General features: G+C 40.8%; 3 protein-coding genes across 12 annotated transcripts in view; 2 read left to right on the plus strand and 1 right to left on the minus strand.

Moving 5' to 3' along the window:
• Positions 1 to 572: 572 nt before the first annotated feature.
• LOC109429162 (galactosylgalactosylxylosylprotein 3-beta-glucuronosyltransferase I) lies at positions 573 to 3,441 on the plus strand. Its single transcript, XM_019705027.3, has 3 exons — positions 573 to 1,195; positions 1,335 to 1,680; positions 1,958 to 3,441. Exons 1-3 carry the CDS (start codon positions 957 to 959, stop codon positions 2,330 to 2,332), a joined length of 960 nt encoding a protein of 319 aa, XP_019560572.3. The 5' UTR covers positions 573 to 956; the 3' UTR covers positions 2,333 to 3,441.
• A 15,948-nt stretch (positions 3,442 to 19,389) lies between these two features.
• LOC134290496 (uncharacterized protein K02A2.6-like) lies at positions 19,390 to 23,409 on the plus strand. The gene has a single exon (XM_062857649.1). It carries the CDS (start codon positions 19,390 to 19,392, stop codon positions 23,407 to 23,409), a length of 4,020 nt encoding a protein of 1,339 aa, XP_062713633.1.
• Positions 23,410 to 23,752: 343 nt separating this feature from the next.
• Positions 23,753 to 27,218, minus strand: part of LOC109429157 (fasciclin-2) — a 368,026-nt gene continuing 364,560 nt past the window's right edge. For all 10 annotated transcript variants that reach the window (XM_062856894.1, XM_062856895.1, XM_062856893.1 and 7 more), the window contains one exon: positions 23,753 to 25,538. In XM_062856894.1, the coding sequence (XP_062712878.1) occupies positions 25,409 to 25,538 (130 nt within the window). In that variant the 3' untranslated portion in view covers positions 23,753 to 25,408. The remainder of the gene's footprint in view (positions 25,539 to 27,218) is intronic.

Here is a 27,218-nt window from a genome sequence, read left to right on the forward strand (position 1 = left end):
AGACCATCATCTTGCCGTAACCCTCTGCGAGATTCGAAGGGACTCGAGAGTGTCCCTGATACTTGAACTACGCACATCACTCGATCCATCGTCGCCTTGATCAACCGTATCAGTTTATCCGGGAATCCGTATTCGTGCATAATCTGCCATAGCTGTTCTCGATCGATTGTATCATACGCCGATTTGAAATCGATGAACAAGTGATGTGTGGGCACATTGTATTCGCCGCAATTTTGCAGCACCTGCCGGATGACGAACATCTGGTCCGTTGTAGCGTGTTCACCCATAAATCCAGCCTGATGTTGCCCCACGAACTCTCTTGAAATCGGTGATAGACGGCGGCATAAAATTTGAGAGAGTATCTTGTAGGCAGCGCTCAGTAGTGTGATCGCGCGGTAGTTCCCGCAATCCAACTTGTCGCCCTTTTTATAGATGGGACACACGATACCTTCCATCCATTCCTCCGGTAATACTTCCTCCTCCCAAATCTTGGTAATGATGAATTATTATGTAAATAGTTATTTACTTATAATTGAATAACTAACGTTAATTTGATTTCAATATTATCGGTATTTTTTTACTTCGAAAACAAATGCTGCTTTTAAATTTAATTGCCCTGAAAATTGTAGGTGCGGCCCTGGCTATCGATTTCTGCCTCGCTGAAGCGGGTTTGACGTTTTCATTCATGAAAAAGATCAATGAAAAGAAACGTAAACAAAATTTTGCTTTCGTGGTTCACCAGGTTCGATAGAATTTAGCAATCAGTCTCACTTGTGTAAAAAACTACTTTTTTCTGAGTGATAGCAAAAAAAGGATGTGATAAACCATCTATACAAGTGCAGCTTCTGCCCGTCCACGTAGATTATTTTTTCAAGTTTCGTATTAGATCGCTTTATTCTTATTTTAATCGACTTAAATCGCCAGCTTACCTTAGTCCAGATAAGAATAGCATCACAATGAATCAAGAAATACGCATGAAGACAAAGCACTTTTACGCTGTGCTAGTGATATTAGGCTTTCTGCTAATTTATAGCTTAAGCTCCAACCGAGGCTGTGATAGCACCGAGCAAGCGGCACTGGAGCTGCAATCCCTCCAGGATAACAGGGCAGCGTTCATTCCCAACCACAAGGGACCAACCATCTATGCCATAACGCCAACGTACGCAAGGCCCGTGCAGAAGGCCGAATTGACCAGGTATGTGTGTATGCGTTACAATGCGGTAGCCGGTAGCTAATCAGAGGAAAGATGATCCCATAAAACCATTTGCGTTGATTACGATGTTGAAAGGACGTGGGCGGAAATATATGCTAACCTCCCCTTTACACACATTTAGGTTATCACACGTGATACGCCTGGTGCCAAACGTATTCTGGGTGATAGTCGAGGATGCCGAGCACACTTCCAATCTGGTCACAAATCTACTGATGCGAAGCGGCCTGCAGGACCGAAGTGTCCAGTTGTCTGCCAAAACGCCGGCCAATTTCAAGCTCCAGGGGAAAGATCCCAACTGGCTGAAGCCTCGTGGCGTTGAACAACGCAACAAAGCCCTGGAATGGGTCAGACAGCACATGGCGGACAACGGCGGGCGAGAAAGGCATTCCGTTGTGTACTTCATGGATGACGACAACACCTACAGTACCGAGTTGTTTGCGGAGATTTCGAAAATCGAGAGAAATAAGGTAAGGCACTAGGTATTGCCCATAATCGCATATCAGTAACATTCGAAAAAAGTTAGCCCTCATTCAAATGGTCATTTCTTATCGATTGATCCGTGGAAGCATGAGATTAGAACTTGTGAGGACCAGCTTTGTTGGGTGCTCCAGGTTGTCGACGCAACATTTTGGTGATCTCTACTTGTACAATAGATATGATTGTGCTATCCAAGAAAATGGTGCAACATGACCCATGGTAACTAATGCTAAATGGTGCAATAAACAGTTTCTATCCTTTTTCTAGGTTGGCGTTTGGCCCGTTGGATTGGTCGGTGGCCTGATGGTCGAAAAGCCGGTCCTCAACCGGGACGAGATAGTCCTTGGATTCAATAGCGCGTGGCGCCCGGAAAGACCATTCCCACTGGATATGGCCGGGTTTGCAATCAGCTCGGATTTACTGTGGGACAATCCGCAGGCTCAGTTCAGCTACGAAGTCGAGCGGGGCTACCAGGAAAGTGAAATCCTTCGGCATCTGACCATCGTTCACGAAATGCAACCACTGGCGAACAAGTGCACCGAAGTGCTGGTGTGGCACACGCGGACAGAAACTCCCAAACTCGATGCGGAGAAACAATTGGTTAAGTCTGGAAAGCACTCCGATACTGGGTTGGAAGTGTGAGCTAAGAGCTAAGGTAGATTCATGCATTTTTACAAATTTTGTCAGAACTGACGCAAAACAATTGTGGCTTATAAAAATGTTCAACATAGAAGTTGTTCGGAAATACTCGTATCTTACGAATGTAGTAACAAGACTTTTTGGATAACTTTGCACAACATTTTTCCTATTAATGTTTAATTTATATGTTGCTCATTTTCGTACCAGTATTAAGTTATTCGGTAGACGTAATTTTAAATTATATTACAAGGTGGCGTTTTATGTGTATCATATTATTTGGGTATGTGATTGAAATAACTTAATTAAATAGGGTGTTTACAGCTTGAAGACTACTATGAAATGATCTAAGAATCAATGCAATATTTACCAACAAAAATCAGCAGAGTTTTACTTTTAATATGAGGCAACACATCAGAACTTAACATTTTGAGTTCTACAATTATAATTTACTAACTGTCCCCGGCAAACTTTGTGTTTTGCCAAAATCTATACGCTCCTTACAAATTTTTAATGGAAAAACGTCTACAAGGGGGAAGAGTCTGATCTGAGATGACCAAAAATGAGTCAACGTAGCTTCTGAACAGCGCTTTACAGAAATCATTCAAGAATAGACTAATTTTTTTTTTTTGACTACTTGGCAGCCCCCTGAGAGAAAGGAGTCCATCGATATAAGCCAGGCAAAGAGAATTTTACCCTTTTTATCTTATTCTAATAATTACTTGTGCAGAAATATCATTTACCTTCTTTAACACCCCGTCATACATACTCTATTATTGTTGCTTTTAGAAAACTGCAAATATTTACGATGCTAAACACACACCTTTATGAACGAAATCCTTTTTCACACTCGTAGAATATATTTGTATTTGGTACTGCAGCACCCGTTGCCCTTCACTAGTAAAGCACCACATAGTTTTAAATAAATCGTATTTAATAAGAGGACCATATTTGAAAACATTTTTCGACTTTTGCGTAGTAGATATGTATGTACATAAGTAGCAATTACGAACAAAGTTGTCATTCAAATATTAATATGACCGATTCAATCTTCCCTTGATAAGATGCCAACTGAATGATACATAAAAGATACAAATAAAAAAGATACGGCTCCATCTGCTATTGTTACTAAGTTAATGAATCACATTCCTTGGGCTCGCTCATTGTTGAACATTATTGTAGATATTCTCGAGAGCTACTTGATGCACCGATATGCACAACACCTAGCTTTATAAATTCGAACTTTCTTATTGCTAAATGCTCACAGAACACAAAGCTAAGTAGCAAGCTTTGTTCCAGTGAGGACATTACGCGAAGTATGAGAATCGATCAATAACTTACTTACCTTACCGATCAGGCTAAGGCCTGGGTGTCCTCTGCTGTACATAGTAGCCGTCTCCATTCCATTCGGTCCATGGCTGTTTGTCTCCAGTTCCGCACTCTGCGTAGGGTCCGCAGATCGCCCTCCATTCGGTCGACCCACCTAGCTCGCTGCGCACCACGTCTTTTTGTACCGGTCGGATGACTATCGAGAACCATTTTAGTCGGGTTGCTATCAGACATCCTGATGACGTGACCCGTCCACCGTAGCCTCCAGATTTTGGCGGTGTGGACGATGTTTGGTTCTCTCAGCAGCTGATGCAGTTTGTGGTTCATTCGCCTTTTCCAAGTCCCGCCTTCCATCTGCACTCCGCCGTAGATGGTACGCAACACCTTCCGTTCAAAAACTCCAAGGACGCGTTGGTCCTCTGCACGTAGGGTTCATGTTTCGTGCCCATAGAGGACTACCGGTATAATCATCGTTTTGTAAACAGTTAACTTCGTGTGACGGCGAACTTTGTTTGATCGTAGAGTTCTGTGGAGTCCAAAGTAAGCTCGATTTCCTGCCACAATGCATCTCTGTTTTTCTCTGCTGGTGCCGTAGGCGGCGGTCACCAGTGAGCCCAACTACACAAATTCTTCAACCTCTGCAATAGTAATTCGGGGTTGCGGGCGCGGTAATCCCTCTCTAGAGCCTTTTGCCATCATGTACTTTGTCTTCGACACATTAATGATTAATCCGACTCGCTTGGCTTCACTCTTTAGTCGGATGTACGTTTCCGCCATCGTCTCAAATTTACGAGCTATAATATCCACATCAGCAAAACCAAGCAGCAGAACGGACTTCGTGAAAATCGTCCCACTCGTGTTTATCATCGCTCTCCTAATTACACCCTCTGAAGCAATGTTGAACAGCAAGCACGAAAGACCATCATCTTGCCGTAGCCCTCTGCGAAATTCGAAGGGACTCGAGAGTGTCCCTGATACTCGAACTACGCACATCATTCGATCCATCGTCGCCTTGATCAATCGTATCAGTTTATCCGGGAATCCGTATTCGTGCATAATCTGCCATAGCTGTTCTCGATCGATTGTATCATACGCCGATTTTAAATCGATGAACAAATGATGTGTGGGCACGTTGTATTCGTGGCATTTCTGCAACACCTGGCGGATGGCGAACATCTGGTCTGTTGTAGCGCGTTCACCCATAAATCCAGCCTGATATTGTTGAAGTGAGAGAGCAGTGGAAAGAGCCCGGACCGACCAACCTATTAGATGGAATTCAGTACTGTGGAAATATCCACCGTAGTACCGAACCCAATGCCCTTCTAGGCCGAGTTCTAGGCAACACAAGGCAGAATGATACGGCCAATAGAATGAAACAAGAACTATGGAAATCTCCACCAAGCTCTTGCTCCAGGGACCTTTGCTCAAAAAGAGAGTTCTTTCACGGAGATAAACTCTCAACAAAAATTTATCAGCTATCAAACAGATTTATTATTATTATCTTACCACACCTTGGCTGGCATAAATATCTGCTAGACGTTGCACAGCTAATGCTGAAGCACTCTAGCGAACGCTCTAGCGAAATTACAGAATGATCTCGGTGGATCACCTACTTGACCTAAGTCCTACGCGGTCTTATTTCTCTAGCGATAGTTATCTTGAGGGTTATCTTTACTTTATCTGTGTGCGTGTGCTATCTGCTTTGGCGGCAGAAGTCAGTCTGACAATTGGCCCTTTAACTATTGTCAACAATCTGCACCACGTGCTTTCTGCCAGCATGGAACTGACAGCATTTTCCTACACGGAAAATAACATTGTTACTGAAATTAAGAAATGTAAATTTCAACAGATATTGCCCCACGAACTCTCTTGCAATCGGTGATAGACGGCGGCATGAAATTTGAGAGAGTATCTTGTAGGCAGCGCTCAGTAGTGTGATCGCGCGGTAGTTCCCGCAATCCAATTTGTCGCCCTTTTTGTAGATGGGACACACGATACCTTCCATCCATTCCTCCGGTAATACTTCCTCCTCCCAAATCTTGGCAAGGACCCAGTGTAGTGCTCTCACCAGTGCTTTTAGAAGCTCGCTTGGTAGTTGATCTGCCCCAGCGGCTTTGTTGTTTTGCAACCGACCAACCTCCTCCTCAATCTCTTGGAGGTCAGGGGCCGGAAGTCTTTCGTCCTGTGCCCATACTCCTAGATCTGTTACCACGCCACCTTCGGTGCTTGCAACGTCGCCATTGAGGTGCTCATCGTAATGCTGCCGCCACCTGTCGACCACCTCACGCTCGCTCGTGAGAATATTGCCGTGGTTATCTCGGCACATGTCGGCTTGTGGCACGAAGCCTCTGCGCGAGCGGTTCAGCTTCTCGTAGAACTTTCGTGTGTCCTTAGCGCGGTACAGCTCTTCCATCGCTTCGCGATCTCGTTCTTCCTGCTGGCGCTTCTTCATCCGCTGTTCCGCGCCTGTTTGTAACGTGCCTCATTCGCTCTCGTACGATGTTGCAGCATTCTCACCCATGCTGCATTCTTCTCGTTTTTCAACTGTTCACATTCGCCGTCGTACCAGTCGTTTCTGTGAAGGTCCCCCAAACCAAGGCGATTATCGCCCGCGACAGCGATTTTTCAGTCGGATGTTCATTGAAGCCGAACCTTGCAATTTCAACAGCACAATTAGGAAAGATTAAACATCGAAACACGCTGAAAATTTTATCCATTGATTATCATCAGTGAGCAATCAATCGTTAAAAATTTCAGCGCAAAACGTTGTTCGGTTTTTCCTATATATGCTTTTGAAAATGCTCTACAGGGCTTCAATGTTCACTCACCTGAAAAATCGCTGTCGCCGGCGACAGTCGCGTCGGTTTGGGGGAGCTCTGATTCGGAGTCGCGAAGCCTAGTGCTGTAGCCGAGGTACTACCTATGGCGGATCGGATATCCCTCCAGCCATCTTCAAGTGTAGCTGCGCCAAGCTGCTCTTCCGTTCGTTGGTAGGGCCACTGCTAACTGCTGCGCGTAGTCATGAGCCACTTCTACGTTACGCAGCTGCTCGATGTTGAGTCGCGGCGTTCGACTTCGACGCGTGGTGATAACTGTCGAAAGTTTTGAGCGCATGCATACAGCTACTAAGTAGTGCTCCGAATCTATATTCGCACTGCGGTATCAGTGGCGTAGCTAGGAATTTGGGGGCCCGGTGCGGAAGCAAATTGGTAGGCCCCCATGAAAATTACATAATATATACATATTTTACAATGATAAATCTATACATTTAACTGTCGAATAATCTCACTGTTATATTTTGTACAAGAATATTTTGTATTCAAGAAACTTTTAAGTTGTAAATGCAAGGATATCATTCAGTACTCCTCTAAAAGCACTCCTTCAGGAATGATATTATTATAATTAGCCTTATTAATGAGGCTTTCAGTGCCTTGGCTGGTTCACCTCAGACATGCAGGAATGTTTTCAAAATACTACAGAGCAATTCAACAGATTCTTGCAAAGGCTTCATCGAGTATTTCTCGAAATATTAGTTCAAGAATCTATCAATTATATTCTGAGGATTCATCTAGAAGATCATCTAAAGAGTTCTTTCAAAATTCCAGGAAAAAATACTACAAAAAATCATCAATGATTCATTTAGAACCAGATGTTCTTCCAAGAAATTACATCGGGATTCCCTCAGAGGAAGAGAAGCCCTTCTAGGGTTTCTTTAAACATTCTTCCGTTTCTTTCAGAGAATCCTCTTAATTAAACTTGGAAATTCCTCAAGCATTCATTACTTATCTTAGTGTGCTTTTAAAGATTTTTTAAGAATTACTTCCTAAGATTACTTCAGAAATCCCACCAAAAATTCCCTTTTCCAAAAAAAATCTTCAAGGATTCTTCAAGAACTTTCTCTAAGGTTTTACTAAGAGATTCATCATAGGATTTCTCCATTAATTAAACAAAATCTCCAAGGATTCCTACTGAAGAAATTGAATTAATTAAATTAATTTTTTAGATGGACTTCTGTAGGAGTTCTGTAGGAATTCTTTCGAAAAATCCTTCTGGATTTTCTCTAACGAACTTTTCAATATCCATCAACTCTAGGAGTTTTCTCGAGAGTTCCTTCAGGAATTTTTGCTAATATTCCTCTGGGCACTCTTCAAAAAAAATCTATTTCTCCAGAATTTATGATTGATTCCTCCAGAATTATTCCGTTATTTTTTATATAATCCGTGCTCACTTCTAACAAATATACAAAAATAAGAAACAGAACAAAAACGCTTCATTCCATTGTTTTGAGTGGGATAAAAATGTCAGCGTAAATGGCTAAATAGTAAAGAAACAGGTATCCTATCTTATCAAAACAAATAACTTCTCCAGAAGTCTCTCCAAGGAATTAGGAAATGTTCTAAGGTTATTCAAAATTCTAAAGGATTTCCTTTAAGGCAGCCTTTAGAAATTGCTTCCAAAATCCCTTCAGGATTTTTTCCAGAGATTTCTTTAGTAATTCTCTTGCGATTTGCCCGAAGATTCGTTCAGATTTTATTCAAGTATTCTCTTAGAGTTTCTTCAATTGATTTCATTCATTCATTCCTAAACTGATTTTTCCAGGTATTTTACAAATAATTTTGTACAAGAAATCTTTTGGGGTCTTTTTATGCAAGGATTTTTTCATGTATTTATTTAATTACTACTGCAAGGGTTTTCCGGAGATTCTTACACAAATTCCTCCAAGAAATTCCATAGGAATTCCTCCAGGGGATGCATTGAGTGTTTTGCTAGATTTTTTTTTAGAAATTCCTCTAATAAGCCTATTTAAGGATTCATAAATTCCTCCAATGAATACTTTAGAAACTCAAAAAAAAAAACAAAAGAATTCTTTCAATTCTCACAGAAATTCCTCCTAGAAATTATATAGAAATTTCTTCATACATTTTTAGGAAATTGTTTGTGATCTGTTCTGGTAATCATCTTAATTTTTTGGAAATTCTTTTGGTAATTCTCTTGAGATTTTTCTCGGTCGTTCCGTTGTAAATTCGTGGATTTATTTTTAATTTGCAAAGATGTATCTCATAGAACATCAAAAGTAATAACAGACGAAATTTAATAAAGAATTATCAGAAGAAATTTACAGAGGAATCACCAAAGAAGCTTTTAAAAGTTGCCACTTAAATTTACAAACGAATCGACTAATAGTACCTGTATGTGTCTCTGACAGGTTTTGGGCCGCTGAATCCGAATCCAGGCTCAGATTTGTTTCAGGACGCCACAATTTTGAGCTATACCTAAATATGCGATTTTGGGCTTTTTTGACTGCAAGCCGTTAAACATGGAAATATTTTTTTTAAGCAATTAAAAGGTAAAATGGTCAATTGACTTCTAAATTTACGACTCACGCAAAATATTTCGTTTTATCAAATCAAATTTGAAAGATTTAAGCATTTTATTTTTTTATATTTTTATTATTTTTTAAGTTGAGGGCCCATACAGCTGAGGCGGTAAACGCACGGGTATTCAGCATGACCATGCTGAGGGTGACGGGTTCGATTCCCGGTCGGTCCAGGATCTTTTCGTAAAGGAAATTTCCTTGACTTCCTTGGGCATTAAGTATCTTCGTGCCTGCCACACGATATACACATGCAAAATGGTCATTGGCAGAGGAAGCTCTCAGTTAATAACTGTGAAAGTGCTCATAGAACACTAAGCTGAGATGCAGGCTTTGTCCCAATGAGGACGTAACGCCAATAAGAGAGAGAGAAGCATTTTATGTTAATATGTAAACTTGCATGCAATTTTTGCAGGGTGGTTTGTATCGTACCTAACATAACAGCGGCCCAAAATCTGTCAGAAACACATTAGTTTGCTCTTGAGACAGACCAAAAGTTAATTTTTGTTACGCTGTGCTATTGAAAGAATTACAATAGTAATTGTCAGGTATATGAGCAAAGGGACTGCTGGTAGAACTTTTAGAGAAATTGCTGAATCCCGTAATAAATTTCCAAACCCAAAGAATTTCAAAAAGTTCTGTCAAGGATATTTTCAAAAATAATAACTTAATTCAACTTTGAACATTATTGCCGAGAAATTCCAAAAGAATAATGCCGAAATAGTTTTCAAAAACTTTTGCAGAGAAAATTCCAAGAATACTCTTATAGGAACTTTCGGATCAAATCCAATCAAAGCATTTCCCAAGAATTTGCCAAAAAAAAAAAACCACCAAAAGATATTTGAAAGTTTTTTTTTCAGGTAACTCACAGAAAACTCGCCGAATAAATTACCAAAAAAAAAAATGCCAAAAGAATTACCCAATCAATTCCCTACTGGCATAGAAGATTCCAGAAAAATGTTAAAGTTATTCCGAAAGTTATTACCAGAGGTTTTCTCAAACGAATTGTCAAAAAAAAGTCAGTGAAAAGTTGCAGACGGAATTCCCAACAGAATTTTCGTAGAAATATAAATCTAAAGAAGTTCGTAGAAATAAAAATCAGAAACCATTTTTGTAGCATTTCTGAGAATTAGTTGAAGAAGTTTCCAAAGGAATTGCCTAACAATTAATCAAATATATCGTCAAAGGAAATTTTCAGAGCAATAGCCGAATGGATTCTCAAATTAATGTTTAAAGATATTCCTTAACGAATCTGTAACGGGTTTCCGAATTAATTACTGAAAAAGATTAAAAAAAATCCGAAGAAATACTTCAAAAATTGTAATAAATGATGTAAAAATTCTCACAAGATTTGCTCCAAGAGATTCTACTGCAATTCCTCAATGAATCCTTTAGGAATTCTTCCAAGGTTTTTATCAGCTTTTTTTCTATTGATACCTTTAACGGTTTCTTTAGCGATTACACCAGTTTCGTCCGGATTTCTTTCACAAAACTTCTAACGAAATGTTTCTAACGATTTCATCAATATTTTTTTCTCAAGTGCGGAGCTCCAAGAACTCTTTCTTGGATATCTTTTACAATTCATCTGGGAAATACTTCAAGGACTTCTTTACAAATTCCTCGAAGATTTTCTGCGAAAGTTGCAACAGCGATTCCTTAGGAAACATCTTCTTCAATTCCTTGAAGGATTTTCTTCAGTATTATGTAATCCCGAGAACTCTATAAAGAGTTTCTTAAAGATATCCACAAACGATTCGCACATGTTCTCTTCAGCATTTTTTCAGAGGAATACTTTGGAGTTCCTTCAAGATTTTTTTAGAAACTTCTTCAAGGGTTCCTTTGCACTGCCTCATACGATTTTTCTTGGAAGTCCTTTCAAGGATTTCTCAAGAATTTGTTCAAGCATTTCTTTAGTAATCATACCTGCAGGGATTTCCTCATAAATTCCTCTAATAATTTCTGTAGAAAATCATTCAAAAATTCCTTGGGCAATGCTTTTAAGGCCTTTTTCACAATTAGTTCAAGAATCTTTTAAAAAATTCCAGTAAAAATTTAATCTTTTCAACAAGTATTTTGTTTTTCAAGTTACGTATAAAGATTCGTTCATGGATTTCTCGAAGTTTTTCTTCAGATAATCCTACAAAGATGGACAAATTCATCCCTAAAGAATTCCTGCTCAAATTTCCTCAGGGGGTCTTACAGAAATTCACCCAAGCCCTCCTGCGGAAGTTCTTTTGAAGATTTTTGTTTTTATTTGCACCAAAGAATTTGGAATTCACTAGGCATTTCATAATTAGTTCTTCCAAAAATTGCTTGCAGATTTGTTTCAGGAATCCTTTAAGTAATTACTCATAGTACTCCTAGTACTTGTAGTACTACTTCAGAGTACTGTAGTAATATTCCAGAACATCATCAAATGTACCTCCAAAATCAACCCAATGATTCTTTCCTAATACATCTTAGAATTCGTCTAGGCGATTCTTAAAGATTTTTTTTAGAAATTTCTTCAAAAAATCCTACAGACATTTCTACAAGAGTTCCTTCGGGGTGTAAAGAATTAGCATTAGGTTAAAATTCACAAATACAAAGAAATTAAAAAAAAAATTCCTTCGGGAATACATTCAAACTTCTTTGGAAAATCTCCCAAGGATCCATTCGGGTATGGCTTCAAAAATCTCAAAAAATCATCAAATATATTTTCCATGAGGAACTACTGCAAGATTCCTTCTTGAAGAAATCTCCAAAATCATTCTTGGAGAAATTCCTTGAGGTCCATCTGAAGGATTTCTTGAAGAGTTTCATGATATAATCCTTGAATGGCTTTATGAACGGTTCCGAAATGGTATTTCTGAACGACTGCTTGAAGAAATGCTTACAAAAAAATCCCAAAGGAATTCCTGAAAGATTTCTTGATAATTGTTTGAAGAAATTCTTGAAGAATTTCGAAGCCGCATAGAGGATTGAGGAACTGAGGCGGCAGAAGGCCGCCGAAGTTTCCGATATCCGATGCACCGCAACTGCATCGTTTCGGTTCTAGGCAAACTACAGATCCAAGAATTTGCCCGGTATAATGCAAACATAGATGTTATCCCTTTTTTAGGTCCAACGAGCGATAGTGAGTTCGGACAGCAAGCGATTGCTCGGTAAATTGCAATCATAGTTAGGCAGGCTTTTCAGTCGTTACAGTCATATAAGTGCGATTCAGCATTTCACTGCCTCATACTTTCCTGCATTTGTTTTTCATGGGTAATTTAGTCATTTTTATTGCATTTTTTGAATTTTTTATTGCTTTTTCGATATATTTTTATTGTGAATTTTCTAATTTATTATGGAAAAAATCGGATTTATTTATGGAAAATTCGAAGTTATTTGGTGGAAAAATGGCTTTTTTTATTGCAACAATTGATTTATTCATTGCATTTTTGACTTTTTTGATGGCTCGAAAATCAATTATTTATGGAAACTTTTGATTTATTTGTGCATTTTTTTATTTGTTTATGGAACTTTTGTAATTTATTACTGCTTACACCCCTGTTTCTTCACTGGGACTTTTCGAATTATTTATGGGAAATTTTGTATTTATGATGGAACGTTTAATTGTCTGCGTAAATCATAGAGGAATTTTTGTAGAAGTCTTTGAAGTAACTGCCTGATAAATCGAAAAATATATTCTTGCCCGAAGGAATTCCCACATAAACCCTTCAAGAACGTAATATGCGTTCAGTTCTTAATTTTGATAAATGGGGCCCCTGAATTTCACCTGCTATCTTATGCTAAATCAACACCTATGTTTGGTTCTGTGGTTAGGATATCAGGGACATTTTCATAATGTGGAGCGGACCTGGTGTAATGGTTAGAACACTTGACTATCACGCCGAGGACCTGGGATCGAATTCCACTCCCGACAAACTCGCAAAATGTGAGTTTCTTCCTTCGGAAGGGAAGTAAAGCGTGGGTCCTGACATGAACTAGCCTAGGGCTAAAAATCTCGTTAATACAGATAACAACAACATTTTCATAATGTTCATGAATTATACTTCCATATCGGTACTGAATATCGTAAAATTCAATTTTGATTTCGAACACATTTTTTATTGTATTTTGGGGCTCCTGCAGGTGCAAAGAGTAGTCATCAAATTAATATAAACAAAACTAACGAAACTACATGAATAAAGTGTCTAGGGTATGTGTGCCATCAGTAATCTCATGCTCCCATTTTCATCCTATTCGAAAACAAGCGATTACGGCACCGATTGACTCCGTTCATTTTGTTTTCATGGGTGCTCACTTCTAACAAAAAGTACAAAAATAAGAAACAAAACAAACAGCGCTTCAATCCTTTGTTTTTCGTGGGATGAAAATGGGAGCCACATGCTTAATAAGGGAACCAATACCCTACATTTATAATTGTTAATAATAGAACATCAAAATAGCCATCTGTGTTCCCCATTCCAAAATCTCTTGATAATCACGAAGAGGCCCCTACATACCTATCAGCAGATCGGCAAGTATTTAACTTATACTTATATGTAGGAATCTTTCGCTAATCACAGAACTTCATTCAAATTGGGCCCCCAAATTCAGGGGGCCTCCAAATCAGGGAAGGTTTATAACACTAGACCTGCCCTGATTTGGAGGCCCCCTAGGTTCGGGGGCCCGGTGCGGACCGCACCCTCCGCCCCCCCCCTTGCTACGCCACTGTGCGGTATGTGCGGACATTGGTTATATCTGAGAAGAATTTACCGTCGATTAGAACGTGGTCGATTTGGTTTTCTGTTTGTTGGTCGGGTGATCTCCAGGAGGCTTTGTGGATATCTTTTCGGGGGAAGAAGGTGCTTCGAACTACCATACCACGGGAGGCTGCAAAGTTTACGCATCGCTGGCCGTTATCATTCGATTCGGCGTGCAGGCTGTTTCGCCCGGTTACCGGTCTGTACATTTCCTCCCTTCCTACCTGCGCGTTCATGTCGCTGACAACGATTTTCACGTCACGCGGCGAGCAACCATCGTATGTTTGCTCTAACTGCGCGTAGAACGCTTCTTTCTCGTCATCGGGTCTCCCTTCGTGTGGGCAGTGGACGTTGATGATGCTGTAGTTGAAGAAACGGCCCTTAACCCTCAACATGCACATCCTTGCGTTGATCGGCTGCCACCCGATTACACGTTGTCGCATCTTGCCCAATACTATAAATCCTGTTCCCAGTTCATTGGTGGTGCCACAGCTTTGGTAGAAGGTAGCCGCTCGATGCCCGCTTTTCCACACTTTCTGTCCAGTCCAACAAAGTTCCTGCAACGCCACGATGTCGAAGTTGCTGGGATGTAGTTCGTCGCAGATTATCCTGTCACATCCTGCGAAACCTAGTGACTTGCAATTCCATGTTCCAAGTTTCCAATCGTAGTCCTTATTTCGTCGCGTGGGTCTTTACCGATTGTATCGAGTCGTATTTTCTCCTATGTTATACCGCATTTAGTTCACCACTGGACTGCGAACTGCGACTTCATAATTGCGAAAACGTAAATAAAAGTGCGCGTTTGCATCAAATCAGGTCGATGTCTTCGGCGCACTATTTCTTCAATCTATGGTGAACAAGTGCTCTGAAGACATCGAGTTGATTTGATGAAATCGCGCACTTTTATTAGCGTCTTCGCACTCGTGAAAACTAGTGCGATAGTCCAGTGGTGAACTAAATGCGCTATATTCGCAATGCGGATTTTTACGGGTGGCTTATTGGGCCTACGCCAACACTCCTGTCTCGCCGGAGGGCCATCGTGCCAGTTCTGTTTAACGTCCCAACCAACACTGGGACGACCACGCTGATGGGGCTACCACCTTGGATCTAGCTGCACAGCAAAAAAATATGAAATTTAAACAGCACGTAAATTGAAGATCAACTGAAATTTGCGGCAGAAAAATGTAAATCACCAACATTTAATGTCAGCCGAGCAGCCCGCTGCTGGTCAGACGGCTTGTTTACAGATTTTAAAGCATATTCGCTTTAAATTTACATGCATCTGCTATAAATCATGCCAGCCACTCTCCGTCATCAACTAAACGAACGGCTGCTCGCAGCTGTGGCGATTTCCCCGTTGTCTCTCTCAGTACTCTCTGCAGCAGCCGGAGCATGTCGGGAATGTGTGCATTATGGTAGAAGCAGTTTAACTTTGACTATCTACTATTCAACAGGCAGAGATAGCCGAGAGAGCTCGGGCGTGCTACTCACACCCCAAGGATCTGAGTTCAATTCTCGGTCGGATCTCAATTTTTCTTTATGTTTTCTAACAGATATCTGCCCTGTAATTTTAAGACCGCACTAAAATTTCCATCATATATGACGGGGTCCTTTTGTTACATTCAATCCGTCATAATTTTACAGGTTTTTTTCGAACTGTGTGGGCGTGGTGCAGCGTTTCTTACTCAGCCGCTGGATGCCAGAACAGACGCTGTTTGAGCCGCACCTCCTTGGTGAACAGACGCTCGAGACGTACCTCCTCAATCTAGCTGAAGTCAGAAGGACAACAGTGCGCAGGCTGCACTACCAGCTAAGCTCAGAACTCTTAGCTGGCGGTCTTTGTCATCGCTTGACCCGTGGAAGCATGAGGTAGGAACTTGTGAGGACCAGAGCTATATTAGACGCTCTCCTTATCGACTCACCGTTTTGCAGCCCCGGGGGTCGGGTACGTGAAGGTTAAATTGTACATGGCCATTAAAAGTATTCTAGATTGCTTGGCTCTTCAACGTCTGGCTAACCGCCTCGTCGAATGGTGCTCGAAAAACTTGTTGACTCTGAGTGTTCAAAAGTGCTGTGTTATGTCATTTCATCGTAAGCTGCTTCCAATTACTTATTTCTATACCATCGCCAACCAGGTCCTCGCATGCGTTTCTGAAGTTCGTGATCTCGGTGTAACACTAGACACATTACTCAGGTTTCACTGTCACCATGATGACATTTTCTGCAGAGCTAATCGGCAATTAGGCTCAGCTACCGCTGAAGACATAGTCAAATATATAAATGATTGGATTCATGGTAGCCAGGATCAAGTTATTGTGATGAACTATCGGCGGTACATAAATTTTGCATGAACACTTGGAAGACCGGTGTAGGAAGTGTAGGATAGTGGACGTATTTTGGCCCGGACATGTATTTTAAGCCTCCTTGGGAATTTTATTACATTTATCATAAATATAATCTCTACAAAATCTTGACAAATGATCATTGGAAGTTCCAATAATAATTTGCTAAGATTTTGTAGAGATTATAGATAAATTTAATAAAATTCCCAAGTTAGGCCAAAATACATGCCCCGGTCAAAATACGTCCACTACCCTAATTAAATCTAATTAAATAGGAACAGGTTGTTCAGTGTTAGTTCACTGAAAAAATAAATCACATATCCAATGGAAAATTTCCATTAGTTTGGCTATATAACTGTTATTAGATTTTCCGATGAAAATTTCTTCGGAATTATCACATGAAATCAATAGAATATATATGGAAAACATTAGAAAATCACATAGATTCTATTGGAGAATCACATAACTTCGCAAAATCTATGTGATATTCTCTCGTTCAGACGTAGAGAACTATCGGGGAATAGCTATCCAATCAGCGACGCCAAAACTGCTCGAGCGGATAGTATACTCCCATCTAAGCGAACGAATTGGCTTCTTTAGCGGTGTTGAGATAATTCCATATTCTGAATCTGCATGCGAAACTGAGCCGAAATCCAAATTTTCATGAATTTTGGTGTCCGGGAACCTTTTTAAATATCAATTTGAAGTTTGTATGGGAGCGATTTGGCGAATCACCCCTCGTCGCATTTTGTACTGGGTGGAGCTGTCAAACAGTTACCCAGCTGTCAAAAGGTGATTTCAGAAAATCTCTTTGACATTGATTTTAGGTACCAAAATGAAGTTCTAAAATTCTGAAAAAAATCATAGTGGCTCAAGAAAAGGTGCTCTTTCGTATAAAATAAAAAAAACGATACATTTTTCTTAATTAAAAAACCCAATTAGCGATCAAATTTCCGCGGCACAGCACGAGTTCCTTAAAGAAAAATCGGTAGTGACGAACCTATGTGAGTTCAGCTCCATGGTCACGGACTTCATATCCAAAGGCTATCAAGTTGACTGCGTTTATACGGATATGAGTAAGGCTTTCGACGTCGTGAGTATTGACAGCATAATGCGTGCAGTAGCTGATTTCGGGATTAGTGGAACGTTATTTGAGTGGATCTGTCAAGGTGCTCAACAACACGTCCAGTTCGTTTAGCATGCACTCTGGGGTTCCACAGGGTAGCCACCTGGGCCCACTGCTGTTCGTTATAATTATGAATAAGTTGCCGTCATTCATGACAAATGCGATTGTGTTAATTTATGCAGACGACGTAAAAATATTTCTACCGGTGAAAGTTGTCACTGATTGCCTCTCACTTCAGCGCGATTTGCACAATTTTGAAAGATTCGTCGAAGTAAGCGGATTGAGCATCAATCCTAGTAAATGTTCAATTGTTACATACTGCAGAAGACTTCAACCGGTAGAATTTGACTACAATTTGAATGACACGGTCTTGCAGCGCGTAGAAAATGTTCGGGATCTTGGTGTGACAATGGATCAGTGCTTGACATTCAATGATCACATCACCAGAGTTGTTAAAGAGGCGTTACAACTCTTTGCAGTCATTCGACGTTTTGGCAGAGACTTCACCGATCCTTATGTGATCCTGACAATTTATGCCAATCTTGTTAGGACAAAACTTGATTTCGCGAGCGTATTGTGGCGACCACAATATGACATACACGTCCAAAGGCTAGAAGGAGTGCAAAGAAAGTTTTTAAGGTATGCACTAAGAAGCCTCGCTCGGATGGACCGCAGCAGAACTTCCTCGATACGAAGATCTTTGCTGTCTCGTTGACCTGGATACGATTACTAGCAGACATAAGATCGCCGATATTGTGTTCTTCTGTAATATTCTAAGCGGACGAACAAAGAGTCCTTTCCTGTACGACCGACTTAGCTTCAACAACAGTCCAGTGACACTTCGCGCCGGAGAAGGGTATTCGACCCTCCATTGCGGTCGAGAAATTATACGCAGCATGAGCCTACTATAAGATTCATGAATGAATTCAACGGACTACAAGATGTAATTTCTCTTAATATGACTACAGAAGTGATTCGTGATAGATTAAGATTATTTTTTAGGAATCAATGGATAATATGAAGAAGAATGTTTTGTCTAGTCTTTAAGTAGGGTAACGGGCTTACAGCCTAGTCCAAATACAAATACAAATACAAATTCCCATATAATTCATTGGACACGCATATGAAAACAGTCCATGTGCAAATCAGATGAAAACAATCTGAAAACTTTTTACAGTGTTGGATCTGCTTACCTCAATCGTCACAATGATGTTGCCAAGATCCTGCACCAATACTTAAACCACAACTTGGGCGACAAGTACCAACCGAAAACCGAAACCGGTTCTGAAAAATAGTTCTCGCGTTTAGTATCATACAGGTGTATCTACAATGATCGATTTCTCTTCGTCGATTTTCTCTTCGAATTATCCCGGGAAATACGGCCAATATTCTGATGATCTCTCGATGTGTGTCGGGGAAGGACGACTAGGACTAGCATCTAAAACAACAAAAGCAACTGAACATGATTTGCAGGCCAAGTTATTAACCAAAGAGAAAATCGATGAAGAGAAATCGACCATTGTAGATACGCCCGTATGATACTAAGTGCGAGAGTTGCATAAAGTTATACTGCAGTCCCATGTCCCATGGGATCGTGAGACCGTTACGGACGTCCTCATATGTACCGGAAATCACTGTGCCTTTAGACTCAACTGTCCAATGAAGGTTATTCGGCTAGACAACGAAGCATTTACCTAGACCAGACGGAAGAGTTGAAGCAGTGGCATTTGGAGAACGTCCGTATAGTTCCGGATGTCCTCTCGGCGACCGGGTCCCTAGACGAGATCAAATTGAGAAAGAATCCTAATAGCATCCAAAAAGTGGTGAATCTTGAATCCTGTAGTATGTGTTGTGATAATTTGATTTACTGTGTATAAGTTTGGACACCCCTACACAGAAATAGAAAACTGTCAGAATGTTCGCGACGCCAAGAGAATAAAACGTGATTTCGAGTTAGTGATTAAATTCGTATTTTATTTCCTTGATTAGAAAAACTTAACATTGGCGATCGAGGATCGGATTTCGCGGACGCGTAGTGGAGTATTCGGTGATTAAATTCGTGGTCGAAAATACGCGATTCCTCTAACTTCGAGTGAGTTTTGCGGAGAAGTGCTGAGAAGAAGAAAGTGTTTACAAGTGACGAGCGATACATCGTAGTGAAGATGAATCCAGTCGGAGGTGGAATGCCACCGTTTGACCCGGACGATACGACGAATGTCAGTTCAAGGTGGAAGAAGTGGAAGCGCTCATTTGAGATATTTTTGGATGTCAATAATGTGGCCCTCCCGTCGAGGAAGAAGTCCTACTTGCTACACTTCGCTGGGGAAGTAGTGCAGGACGTATACGACAGTCTAGTGGGTGCCGTCGAGCCGCCAGTGCCAGCAGGATCAGATGCCTATCAGGAAGCAATGAGAGTGTTGGACGGCCACTTTCTTCCCATGAAGTGTTTGCCACAGGAGCGCCACATCTTCAGAAACTTGCAGCAAGAGCCCGACGAAAAGATCTCAAAATTTGTTCTTCGTTTACGGGAGCAAGGGAATCTATGTGAGTATCAGGATTGGCTGGACGAGAACATTAAAGAGCAGATCTTCGAGAAAGGCTCATCCGACGAACTTCGTGCCAAAATACTGACGAAACCGTCGATGACTTTGGCGGAGATAATTAACGAAGGTCGATCGCTTGAAACAATTGAGAAGGTCCGTCAGCAGTTGAAGCATTCCGGAGATATCAACAAGATTTCAACTTCCAAGAACGAATGTTTCCGTTGTGGTCGAGTTGGCCACTATGCTAGCGACGATTGCTGCCCGGCGAAGAACAAGAAATGCGAAAAGTGTGGACTCATCGGACACTTCCGGCGGTGCTGTAAGACGAAGGAGCGGGAAAGCGAAAACCAGTTTTCGAGGCAAAGGAACAGGCGCGTGCGGCAGGTTGGCGAGGAAGCATCGGGTGGAAACGAAAGTGTTTATGACTCGGACGACAGCAGCAGCGATGCAACTGAGACTCGACACGACGTAAAGTACGTTTTCGCAGCGGATACGGATGATACCCAGGCAGAAAAGGTTATTTGCAGCATAGGCGGAGTGAAAATTAAGTGGATTGTGGACTCAGGGGCAGGCATTAATGTCATTGATGACGATACATGGCGCTACCTCAAGAAGCACAACGTCGACGTCCTTTCGCAGACCAAAGAGTCTAAGCGAACTCTGAAGGCATATGGCAACAATGATTTACATGTGGTCGGAGAGTTCACGGCCAACATTTCTACCAAGCATTGCAGCATAGTGGCAGAGGTCGTTGTTGTTAAAGACAGAGGAGCAAGTCTGCTCAGTCGGGAGACAGCCACCCGGCTTAATATCCTGAGCATCAACACGAACGTCTGGAAGATAAATGCCGATCCTAACAAAATTGGTACCATAAAAGGATTCGAGGTGAGGCTGCAGATCAACGATTCAATTAAACCAGTCCAGCACACAAAATGCCATGTTCCCATTCCACTTCAAGAAAAGGTACAGCAGGAGATTGACCATTTGTTGGAGCAAGACATTATTGAAGCAGCGCCAAGAGATTCACCGTGGATATCTCGTCTCGTCGTCAGCCCGAAAGCAGGTGATCCATCAAGTGTTCGACTCTGTGTCGATATGCGAGCCGCCAATAAGGCAATAGTGCCCCAACATCATCCTCTCCCAACCTTCGAAGACATCGTACCTCATCTGAACGATTGCAGGTGGTTTTCAAAAATCGACTTGGTTAAAGCGTTCCACCAGGTACCGTTAGCGGAGGATTCCAGATTCATAACAACATTCGCAACGCATCAAGGATACTATCGGTACAAAAGGTTGACTTTCGGAATGAACTGCGCATCGGAAGTGTTCCAAAGCATAATTGAACGTATTTTGAAAGGGATCAAATATGTTCGGGTCTTCATTGACGACATTATGGTATTTGCGCCGACTAAACACCAACATGACGCCACACTTCGAGAAGTGATTCAGCGATTGGAAGAATATGGAATAACGATCAATCTGAAGAAATGTGAGTTTGGAAAACCGGAAGTGACTTTCATGGGACATGTGCTGTCGGAGAAGGGCATAAAACCAACTTTGGATAAGGTGGAAGCAATACGCCGTCTACGCGAACCCTGCACGGTGGAAGAGGTACGCAGCTTTTTGGGAACCATCACTTACCTTGGTAGGTTCATACCGGATCTGTCGACACTGACAACCCCGCTTCGCCAGCTCTTGCGAAAGGATTCCAAATTTGTGTGGGGTTCACCTCAGAAGGAAGCGTTCCAGAAAATAAAGGATATACTAGTGGATCCGAAGTCACTAGGCTACTATTCTCCGTGCGACAAGACGATTCTGATTGCAGACGCCAGTCCAACGGGACTTGGAGGAGTACTTCTACAGGAGAAAGATGGAGTCAAAAGGGTTATCTGCTACATAAGCAAAGGTCTTTCGGATGCTGAGAAGTCGTATGCCCAGAACGAGAAGGAAGCCCTGGCGTTAGTGTGGGCTACCGAACGTCTTCAAATCTACCTCAGAGGAATGGAGTTTTTGCTATTAACGGACCACGAGCCACTCAAAGTTATCTTCGGCCCAGGACATCCTTCTTGTCCGAGGATCGAGAGGTGGGCTATGAGGCTTCAGTCTTTTCGCTTTCAAATTGTCCACATTCCGGGGAAAGTGAATATTGCAGATTCCCTGTCAAGATTACCAAAGTTCAAGCACTGCACTACATACGACCGCATCGGAGAAGAAGCAGTATTGGCCATCATGGAACATGCGAAACCCGTGGCGTTATCTATGGAGGAACTATCAACACAATCGGAAAGGGATGCAATCTTGTCGGATGTGAAAGAAGCGATTCGAACGGGCCGTTGGAGTGATGCTGTCAAGAAATATGCACCGTTTAAGGAGGAGCTCTATTGCTATGATCAAGTACTTCTCAGGGGTGACCGTTTGGTAGTGCCATCAAACCTACAGAAGCGAGTGTTGCGTCTTGCTCATATCGGACATCCCGGTATCGAGCGAACCAAACAGCGTTTGAGATCGAAAGTGTGGTGGCCGTCCATGGATAGGGATGTGGAGAGAGCCGTTAAAAGTTGCTTGGATTGTCAGGTAGTTGGGAAGCTAGTGCCAGCAGAACCAATGGAAGTACGAAGAATGCCAGAAAATCCTTGGGAAGTGTTGCATCTCGATATCCTGGGTCCACTGCCATCAGGGGACTCATTGCTGGTGATCATTGATCCGTACAGTAGGTATAGGGTTATTGAGGTCTTGAGGCAAACCACATCTACTGACATCGTTGATAGATTGCGACCTCTTTTCATGAGGCTCGGCATTCCCAATGTGATAATCACGGACAACGCGCGAAACTTCTCAAGCAAGGTGATGGAGGATTTCTGCGGAGAACTTGGAGTGAAACTTCGCCATACTACACCATACTGGCCCCAGGCCAACGGCGAAGTTGAACGCCAGAATCGAAGCATCCTGAAGGTTCTGAGAATCTCCGAACTCAACAAATCGAACTGGAAGCAGGACCTGGAAGAATACAACTATGTGTACGCGCTTACTCCTCATCCGGCAACTGGATACTCACCAGCGGAACTAGCTTTCGGCAGAAAATTCCGTGATTGGATTCCGCATCCGTTTCAACTAACTGGTGTTTTGGACGCAGAAGTACAAGACAATGACAAGGCTTATAAACACAACTCCAAGACATACTACGATGACACCAAGGGAGCGAGAGAGTCAAATCTTTGTGTAGGAGACGAAGTCCTCATGAGGAATATGAACCCAGCCAACAAACTCGCTGCGAATTTTCATTCTCAGCCAGCGAGAGTTTTCCAAAAACAAGGGAACTCTGTTGTAATTGAAACTCCAACCGGTGAGAGATATCGAAGAAATTCGTCTCATCTAAAGAAGGTTTACAATGAAAGCCAGGGTGAAACTGCTGACCAAGATACGGAGAAGGAAAGTGACGACCTGCTTGAGTGGACAACGCCACCAGAGCAACAGCGGAATACACCAGGACCAAGTGAGCAGCGCGAAGGGTCTACGGTGGAAACGAATGGATCTGTCAATGGCCCCGCATCCATAAAGCTGAAGAGAAAGGTACGCCAGCCTCTAAGATTCGACGACTACATACTCGACTTGAACCAAGTTGCAGAGCAAGGAGTTTAAAGAAAGGGGAAGGTGTTGTGATAATTTGATTTACTGTGTATAAGTTTGGACACCCCTACACAGAAATAGAAAACTGTCAGAATGTTCGCGACGCCAAGAGAATAAAACGTGATTTCGAGTTAGTGATTAAATTCGTATTTTATTTCCTTGATTAGAAAGACTTAACAGTATGGTCAGGCGGTTCCTGAATCAACTGACAGTACATCTGAAAAAGACCCATGAGGATAAGAGCAATCATCGACTGACGCTCTTTAGCCGTTAACTCATAATTAAATAAATTGCTTTGAACTGAGATTTACCTGAGAATTTTAAGATTTGTGATATTGATTCATTGAGGCAGCGATTTTAATTAAAAACGTATATTTTCAGCATTCATTACAATTCGGTAGTTTTGATTATGTTTAAAATAACATAATACGTTGTTGAATGTAAGAATAATTTAAAAGAGGAACTAACTAAAGTAAACCTATGTATCCTATAAGACACTTAAATTAATAGTACTTCTGATCTAGCTCACGAATTCCTGTTTTCAGATGAGATCTAATCGTAATAATTTGGGGGGGGGTTGAACGAAACTCTACACTTGTAGGTACTGCGCACCGAATAATGCTAAACTAAGTCATGACTGAATCTTGTTGTTGATTGGCTGGTTGGATGAGTATAAAATATATAACTATTCGATTGGTCTGCTCCAAGCTACGACAAATAGGAGCTCAAAAGCATTATACTTGTAGTTTCAAAAGCACTATGTAAATATGGCAGTCAATTGATAGACGAATTACTGGGGACTTTCTCCTCGCCAATCAAATGATTCAAGCGGTTTTGGCTGATTTGATTTCGTTCTTTGTTTGTCACGGTAATAGACGGGTTGCAGTTTTAAATGACTTTTCTTTTTACGATTAATAAGATGTCTTCCATCTATACACGGTTGATGATTGATACGCGCGCTCACAGTACATTTAGTTCACAGAAGCTCAAGAAAACTAGGATGTATACGACAAGGTATACCAATTTATGATCATTTAAGGCTAAGCTGCTTCTCTTTGGATGACACGTATAATGTAGTTTTTACTTCCTTGTTTTGGTTCACGTGAACTGAAGTCAATTTTAAACATTAGTTTTTGCAGTAACGACACCGGAAGTATAAACGTAAGTTCTTTAGTTATTATATCTGTTGCTTTTTAAGTGGTTCCTTATTTGCTGCAAATAATACCTCCGAAGTACTCGGCAATAATCTCGTGGAACTGCGAAAAGATATAATTGTTTCGTATTATTTTATAACTTGAGCTCCTTCACTTATGTAGATTTAATTTGAAAAATCTTAAGAAGCAATAGCACATATATGTAGCATCATTTCATTTACGGCTTTATTTTTCAATAAATTATGGTTTTTGTTTTGTTGGTTTGGATTAAAACGAAGATAGCATATTACAAGTAATTAAACTTGTTAAAAAAGTGATGAAGTACCAGCGGCAATAATCTAAAGATTCAAAATGTACGCACAATTTGTCTTGTCTAATAAGAGTTACCTTATCCAAGGGCTTCTAAATATTTTTGGAAGTTCCGCATTCCTGATAATAATCTTTGATTTTTCCTTCACTTTGATGTGGCGTTCGCTTATCTTGAAATCACGGCTGTCATTTTAAGTAAGTCTTGAGAGCATTTGTATCTAATTTCTTCATTCATAAAGTACATGTATAAAACAGTGAGTCTGCATTTTGACTTAATCCTAGCTGCTAAATATACACGATTTTCATAAAGTTTTCCATTTCAAATTATTATCAGTTGCAATTCTCTCTTGTTTTGTCTACCATAAAATGCTGTTCCTCAATACTTCCACGCAAGCACACTGACAGGAGTGAATACCCTGGTGGTAGTTACGAATACTCCATTTTCGTTACCTCCGGACGTCCATTTCAATTCAAAATCGGTTTATCTCCGCATCTGCTATCAGGTGATGGCATCCCATAATCACCGTCATCATCATCCATCGACCCGATTACACGGCGGAGTTTTTGCCAATAATTTCACCGCTTCGGATCTGCACACCTCTGCCGTCGAATTCCACGGATGAATTCATTTTTCCTCCAACATCCGGCAACGTGTTCAACGGTTGCTTTTCATCATCTCTGTGGAGTGCGTGGGCAGCACGATTCATCGCACGGTGAAAACAGGTTTATATTAGAGAAACAAGGGAAAAAGGAAACATGTTATTTATTGACCATAAAATTGGTGTTATGATGACAAAATGAAACTATGCAGAATAATTGGATGCACTGATTACTAAAATGTAAAAGCAATGTTATTTCTAGCTAAGCATGCAACGAATGTGAATATGTGTATGTGTATGTCTATTTGGAGTGGTGGTATTCTGCCGTCCGACATATCTAGATTCTTGTTTTAAATCACAAAATATAGTATAAGAGTACATATTTACTCATTTTTTGACGTTTTTATTGACCGTGGTTGAAAATATATAATTTTTAATTTTGCAATCTTTTGCCCTGTCCCTAGCATATCCCTTTCGTGACGAACCAGCACAATTGTGCTGTTGAGCAATAACAGTTTTGTGTAATTTTTTCAACTGTTTAGTCTTTGGTTTACCTGATGTAAATTGATTTGATAATTGAGCCATTACTTATACTTGCATGTGTGCAAACAAACTTTTGTTTATGTTGTGTGCGAAAGTGACCACAACAAGTTAAATAAAAAGTGAGCAAAATTGTAAAACATGAAAAAGTTTTATCTGTCGCAAATTTTTAATTTTCGATTTATGTAGGAGGACAAAGCTAGGAATAGAAAGACAAGGAGTAGTTTTAGCGAATGCCAAAGAAAAAATGTTGACAAGTTAAAAAGTCTGAGAGTTCTGGAGAGCCAAATTTGAGCAATTTGTATGGAAATTTCACTTTTTTGAGCTCCGTCACGAAAGGGATATAACACATACTTTGAGTGATTTTTTTTTCACCATGTATGTCAGATAGGAACACTTTTGAATCCTCACTGCAGTGCGAAAAATGTCGACTTCCATCTCGCCAAAGACGACCTTAAATGTCAAATTAGAACTATTTACCATTTTACTTATTTGGAATTTTCTCATCATTCCTTCGTATTTCGAGTTTGAGTGAAGTGCAATTTCGATTAGAACGGTCATTATTAGCAGAGGAAGCTTTCAGTTAAAAACCGAAGAACTACTCATAGAACGCTGAGAAGCAGGCTTTGTTCCATGGGGACGTCACTCCAAGAAGAAGAAGACGAAAAAGATGTCCAGATGTTCTACCAGCTTCTTTAGAAACGTAATCAATTGAAGTAAGTGCCGAATTGTTGACAGTTTGTTAAAATATCTAGACGGTCAAAGAAACCGGAGTACACGGTCGCCATGTAGTTACTGTTATAAATATAGTTATACATAAATTCATAGCATGCGTTGATGCCTGTGGAATAATGTTCATTAGGCAGCGAATTTATTGCCTTTCATGTGTTATCTTTGGGACAGAGGAGAAAATTCACTGACTATTACTATGCTTACAGTTTTTTTATATTCATTCCAATTCCGTGCGCCGCACAATATTTTGATACTGTTATATGTATAAGTCAAACATAATTTGTATGAATTTCAAATAACTCAACGTACATATGTACAGATGGGTAAATTATTGGTTGAATTGGGAAAAAATCTACAGCTCAGGTGAGATTTGAACTCACGACCCTTAATTTGTATGTTGAGTCCGTTGGGACAGCGCACCTAAAATTAATACATTCGTTGCATTGGTGGAGGGATCATCACAGTTTTTCCTTTTTTATTTACAACA

The sequence above is a fragment of the Aedes albopictus genome, chromosome 3 (assembly GCF_035046485.1).
Source record: "Aedes albopictus strain Foshan chromosome 3, AalbF5, whole genome shotgun sequence".
Taxonomy (NCBI): Eukaryota; Metazoa; Arthropoda; class Insecta; order Diptera; family Culicidae; genus Aedes; species Aedes albopictus.